General features: G+C 37.5%; 1 protein-coding gene across 1 annotated transcript in view; it reads left to right on the forward strand.

Moving 5' to 3' along the window:
* LOC144962247 (melatonin receptor pdcr-1-like) overlaps nucleotides 1-6,835 on the forward strand; it is a gene marked incomplete at its 3' end in the record, with an annotated part of 8,632 nt that extends 1,797 nt beyond the window's left edge. The window contains 1 exon segment of the mRNA XM_078895154.1: nucleotides 5,733-6,835. Within this exon segment, the coding sequence (XP_078751280.1) occupies nucleotides 6,132-6,835 (704 nt within the window).
* Nucleotides 6,836-7,199: the final 364 nt, after the last annotated feature.

Here is a 7,199-nt window from a genome sequence, read left to right on the forward strand (position 1 = left end):
ACCTGCTGTGTGACGACGCGGACGAAACCATACTTCCGGAGGACTGGGTACATACATACATTGTGTAATTGATCTTCTGGGTTCTTCTTCTTCTTCTTCTTCTTCTTCGTTCCCGTCACGTCACATGGTCAGTCCGGTCTGGTGAATGAAGCCCACAGTGGTCCTGAGGTCGTCCTCACTTCCGTACAGCTTCTTTGAGTATGGGGTTGGGTCAGGCCAGAAGTTCCTTCTCAACTTGTTGTACTTTGGACATTCCATTAGGACATGATGTCCATTTTCATTTTCAAGTCCGCAGTCACATTGTCCAGAGGCACCTGCTCTGGACATCCTCCACATATGTTCTGGGTTCAAAGTGATGGCATCTTTTTTTCTAGTCTAGATATAAATGCTGGTCGCCTCAATAAACATCATCATCTTTGAGCTTTCTTCGAGCTTTTTTTTTATCTAGCGCACTATCCACTAAATGTGCTCAAAGCGCTTTACAAGGGGAACCTGGTCAACAACAATATTCAACATGTAGGACGCGGGGACATGACGCCTGTTAGGCGATATTACAATTTTTTTCGGACAGAGACAACGCTGGGTACTCATTTTAGACCTGAGTACGGTGAGAGAATGTGAGTAAAGAGCCTTTTCCAAGGACCCAACTATGCGCAGAGCGAGGCTCGAACCCAGGACATTCCGATCCGAAAGCGAGTGTCATACCACCAGACCGCATAGTCGCACATAGCGTGCTGGAAGGAAGAAATATCGAACTGTTTCCCTCCCTATCCTGCGTGACGACGCGTACAAAACCACTCTTCCGGAGTACTGGATACATACCTTGTGTAATACGATTCAGTAGTCTGATGTCACGCGCCCGGCAACGGCGGCCATCTTGGTTCTAAACAAAGAAAATCATTACTTTTTATTCTTCATGTTAGCTAGAACTTTTCGTTCCCTTTTCGTATGCCTTGTGATCAGAATGTGTAAAAGTCAAAACGTGATCAAATTTATGGGTTTGTTTTCCTCTGAAAACGCTTTTATGCTCGTCGGAGAAATATTTCATACAGGCGTCCGCCATTGTTCCGATAGTTTAGAGCCAGTGTTACTAAGTTACCATGCGTCATAAGGAAGGAAGTGACGTTACGACTACTGAATCCTATTGATCTTCTGGTTTCAGAGTGATGGCATCTTTTTTTCTAGTCTAATAAATATTATGCTGGTCCTCAATAAAGATCATCAATCCTCGCTCTTTTACGTCCCGTTATCTTAAGAGATAAGGTGTACGAACGAGGAAGTGTTGGAGAAGGTGAGAAAGGGAAGAATACTGATCGATAACATCAGAAAGAGGCAGTTACGGTTTCTGGGACATGAGTGGAGAAGAGACGGATTAGAAAAGTTGGTAACATCTGGGATGATCGAAGGAAAGAGAGCTAGAGGAAAACAAAGAATGACTTATCTAAATAACCTAAGAATGGCCAAATGTGACTTAAAAAGCAACACAGATTTCATGCGCATCGCAGAGGATCGAGATTCGTGGAGACAGCTGACCGGCAACGTGCTCAAGAGCACAAGCCACGATGGATGATGGTGATCTTAAGAAATGCTTATACATCGTGCTATTAAAATAGTTATGCCACATAGTTACATTCATACTTAAGGGGGACTGTGAGTCGATACGGGCAAAATTAATTGAATTACAGTTTAAGAGGTTTGTTAGGTATAACAAATCGCTAACTCGGGTATCCCAACCCGCATTTACAAATCCCATTTTTTAAAATCGGCCAAAATTTTGTTTGTTTCAATTGTAATCGATTCAACTGATTAAAAGACTTCAAACATAATGATTCTGTGGAAGGCTCAGGTTTATAAGTTTAGGGTTAATTTTATTTATTGACAAGTCCTGTTGGGGGTCATTTAAAAAAAAAAAGAAAATTTTCTGGCCAAAATGAACAAAAATAAAAGTGTTTCGACAGAGTTTGGCTGTATTTTTGCTGTATTATTGAATTAATCTATACTTGATATCCATTGGGACGCCTTGTATGAATCCAGGTACACTTGGTTAGAAATGAGTTGATTTTGTGCCAAAAGGTCATTTGAGTTGGTCTAGCTTTTGTCAGTTTCTGTAGGTCAAAAACTGACACAAATGATATATCTATATAACAAAAATACAACAAAAAAAAAAACAAAAACAAAACAAAACAAAAAAAAAAAAAAGAGAGAAAAAGAGAAAAAAACCGAGGACAGACAAATAAACAAAAAAACAACAACACAAAAACCCAACAACAATGAAGCCAACAAAACAACCAAATCCTCCCCTTAAAAATAAAGACAAAAGGAATAGCAAGAATAAATTGTCACCTTAGAGGCGGCATTCTCATTCGTCTATAGTGTTTCATTCATCGTGTTTTGTGGACAAAGGGGGAAACCCGAAACGTCTATACGGCTGTCGTCGTTAATTAAATTGAAGCTCCCCAGTCAGTTTCACTATTATTGTTATTTCGATGTCTTCGAATTCCAAGCATTTGCATCCAAAGAAACTGGTGAACATTAATTCCTATCTTAGTTTTTAGTTATAGATCTATCAATCAATCAATCTATCTATCTATCTATCTATCTATCTATCTATCTATCTATCTATCTATCTATCTATCTATCTATCTATCTATCGATCAATCAATCAATATCCACCCATCTATCTATCTATCTATCTATCTATCTATCTATCTATCTATCTATCTATCTATCTATCTATCTATCTATCTATCTATCTATCTATCTATCTATCTATCTATCTATTTGTCTGTCTATCTATCTATCTATCTATCTATCTATCTATCTATCTATCTATCTATCTATCTATCTATCTATCTATCTATCTATTTGTCTGTCTATCTATCTATCTATCTATTGAATCGTGTTTGATACAAATATGGTACAAAAAGTGCTCGACATGTAGTAATGGAGCGAATTATTATTTAAAATATTTACCACAATGTTTGGGGCAGTCTACATCAATGTTTCAGGCTCAATTTGCCATCTTCAGGACTGAGTTGTTTTGTTGACTGTTGTTGTTTCTTGAAGTGGTTCCGGTTTGAAGTTAATTAAGAGGAATTTGCGCCGATGGGGACACTTTCCGTAGATCTCACTTTTCATGTTGAGTGTGGCTTCATGAGGTTGTTTGATTATAGTATATTTTTCTTCCAGGCATAAGCTACATTGTTTTGATGTTGGTGTGTATCCTGTTGCTTTAGATAAAATTTTCCATGAAATGTTGTGGTCTATTTTGTTGTCTTTTAATTTCCAAATATGTTCGCTGAGTTTTGTGGATGTTTTTTTGTTAGTGTTTCTAAATGTTGAGGTGTGGAGGTTGTATCTTGTATCGACGTAACAATGGGTTCGTTCGACGGTGCGAACTGGTCGGACTCTACATCCTGTCACAACTACAACATACACACACATACATCGGCCTCTATAGAGATGACGGACTCGCTATAACCAACAGACGACCAAGAGCGAACGAAAACATCAAAAAACAAATCTGTAAAATATTCCAAAACAACAATTTGAAAATCACGATAGAAGCAAACAAAAAAACAGTTGACTTCCTCGACATCACATTCGACATAAAATCCAATTCATTCCAACCGTTCAGAAAACCAAACAACACCATTAGCTACATTAATAAAAACAGCAACCACCCCCGTCCCGTCATTGAAAACATACCAAAAAACATAGCACTGAGGGTGAGCAAACTTTCGGAAAACAGAGAGATATTCAACGTCGCAACCACCCCCTACAAAGAAGCACTCACAAAAAGTGGATACAACACACCATTTGTATACACAGACGCCTCCCTCTCATGTAAACACCAACACACAAGTGAAGAACGTAAAACAAGAAAACGACACATAACTTGGTTCAACCCACCTTTCGACATAAAGGTCAGCACAAACATAGGACAGCAGTTCCTGAAGTTAATTGATACACACTTTCCAAAAAACCACAAGCTACATAAAATTATCAACAGGAATACCATAAAAATAAGTTACTCGTGTATGCGCAACATAGAACAAATAATTTCAAGCCACAAAAAAAAAATATTAATAAACCACCGACAAGAGCAAAACCCACCCACTAGAAAATGCAACTGCAGAAATAAAGAACATTGCCCGCTAAACAAACAATGCTTAGAATCAAGTTTAATTTACCAAGCCACAGTCACAGAAACTAAAACAAACAAGCAAGAAAAATATGTAGGACTAACAGAAAATAATTTCAAAACAAGATACAACCTCCACACCTCAACATTTAGAAACACTAACAAAAAAACATCCACAAAACTCAGCGAACATATTTGGAAATTAAAAGACAACAAAATAGACCACAACATTTCATGGAAAATTTTATCTAAAGCAACAGGATACACACCAACATCAAAACAATGTAGCTTATGCCTGGAAGAAAAATATACTATAATCAAACAACCTCATGAAGCCACACTCAACATGAAAAGTGAGATCTACGGAAAGTGTCCCCATCGGCGCAAATTCCTCTTAATTGACTTCAAACCGGAACCACTTCAAGAAACAACAACAGTCACAAAAACAACTTAGTCCTGAAGATGGCAAATTGAGCCTGAAACATTGATGTAGACTGCCCCAAACATTGTGGTAAATATTTTAAATAATATCTATCTATCTATCTATCTATCTATCTGTCTATCTATCTATCTATCTATCTATCTATCTATCTATCTATCTATCTAACAATCAATCAATCAATCAATCAATCAATATATATATTTAGTTCTACAGCACTGTTTCATCCACTTGGGCAATCTACGGGAAGTGTGTAATCGTTCCTGTTGTTTATGATTGTGTTGTTTCGTACTTCCTATGATGTTTAGGTATCGAGACTATTAATCATAATTAATTAATTATTAACCCTAATGATATCGACACCAAAGTATCACACGAAGTACGAATCAACACACAATCATAAACAACAACAACGATTACACACACTTCCCGTACAGTGCTGTTGAAATAAACAATAATTATATATATATATATATATATATATATATATATATATATATATATATATATATATATATATATATATATATATTCAATATATATAAATACGTATGTATATACATATACACGTATATATATATATATATAATATATTTATATATATATATATATATATATAGAGAGAGAGAGAGAGAGAGAGAGAGAGAGAGAGCAGAGAGAGTGAGAGAGATAGATAGATAGATAGATAGATAGATAGAGAGAGAGAGAGAGAGAGAGAGAGAGAGAGAGAGAGAGAGAGAGAGAGAGAGAGAGAGAGAGACACACGAAAGTTGTGACGTCACACCTTTTACTCTTCCGGTTCCAACCTCATTGGAAGTATTATATAACCAGTCTTTCGGAAGACTAATAATGAATAATAGGTTTCATATTCCATCATAGGGTGACATAACTATTTTAGTAGCCAGAAGTATACGAGGATCACGAGACCCAAAAGAGCGAGGATGGATGATCTTTATTGACAACTAGCATTTATTTAGACTAGAAAATAAGATGCCATCACTCTGAAACCAGAAGATCGATCACGTAAGGTATGTATCCTGTCCTCCGAAAAAAATGTTTTACACTTCCTATGATATTGGAACCAGTTATTTTTGACATCACATTTTTATTCCTTATTAACATGCACATTTTTCTTCTATCTTTCACCAGAAAGACGACTTTCTATCCCTCAACTAACTGTAAATGTGGATAACTGGAAATTTGTTTTCATTTTTAAGTATAAACGTTATTTGTCTCAACGACTTGTGAGTTTGTTTTGACTTCTCAAACCCCCGTGTCTTATTATTCAGTTTCGCTAACAACGGAATTCGATGTTTTTGAACCAATTCTAAGCCAACATATTTAAATCAAATTTGGATTGATAACGATTTGAAGTGGTTCAACATGTCAGCCTGGCAACATCGTGGAATGATATGTAAAGAAAGCTATAAACTTAAAAGAACATTAATGTTATGAAGTAGAGAACGATCAAACCTTCTATTATCCGTATTTCTTGAGAGAGTAACAACTTTTCAACATACTACAGTTGAAATAAGTCTTCATAAGAAAATGGAACTTCCTAACCTCTCGCTTCTCATTCGACTATTAGTGATAATTTTAACGCTGACGTCATTGCCAACGTCACTTCCGTCAAACACAGCTGAGGCTGCTGTTATAATCAACAACGCCACGTCAACATCAACAATATCCATAACGAAAAAGGGAAACAACCCGTCATCTCCAACGAAATTGTCTCCATCCCCATCTGATGCATCATCGTCATCATCATCATCCTCATCATCATCATCATCTAGCCTAAAAGATGATGGTAATGATGAAAATAACAAGGACAACAAAACTGACACCTCATACCAGGTCGGCCCCGTGCCCAATATCGACATCAAAGACAACAACATCAACAACAACACGGATACGAACTCCACAGCTGGAGAAAAACCTGCAAAACCTTCAACTGAAGACAAGCACGATAATAAAGTAAACGATGACGATGACGATGACGACGACGGTGTCGATGAAGAAGAGCAGGATGACAATCCACGGTTCACCTTTGAGACGTTCACCACGATATCCGTCACTCTCTTAACGGTGCTGTCCAACTGTACCATCATCATCGTGGCAGCCTGGACGGACGCCTTCCACAACTTCAACAAAGTGTTCATCTACTCCATGTCCCTGGCCGATCTGCTCCTCGGACTCTTCGTCATGCCCTACTCCATATTCTTGTCCGTCTATCGGAAGTGGGTCTTTGTCGGGTAAGTCGTGGAGGGCTATGTGGTCTATAAGTGTGGCATGACACTCGCTTTCTATTAGGATCGGAAGGTCCTGGGTTCCAGCCTCGCTCGGCGCGTAGTTCGGTCCTTGGAAAAGGCTCTTTAGTCACATTATCTCACCATACTCAGATGTAAAATGAGTGAATACCTGGGCGTCAACTGCGTTGTCTTTGTCGAAAAAAATGTATAATATCGCCTAATAGGCGTCATGTCTCGTTCTACATGTTACGTGTTGCTGTTGGTCAAGGACCCTTTGTAAAGCGCTTTTAGCACGTTTAGTGGGTATTGCGCTATATAAAAGCTGAAGTTTATATATACAGTAATAATATATAATATATAATATATA

This window comes from Berghia stephanieae, unplaced genomic scaffold, assembly GCF_034508935.2.
Source record: "Berghia stephanieae isolate SIO BIC M18660-M18661 unplaced genomic scaffold, UCSD_Bste_1.3 scaffold725, whole genome shotgun sequence".
Taxonomy (NCBI): Eukaryota; Metazoa; Mollusca; class Gastropoda; order Nudibranchia; family Aeolidiidae; genus Berghia; species Berghia stephanieae.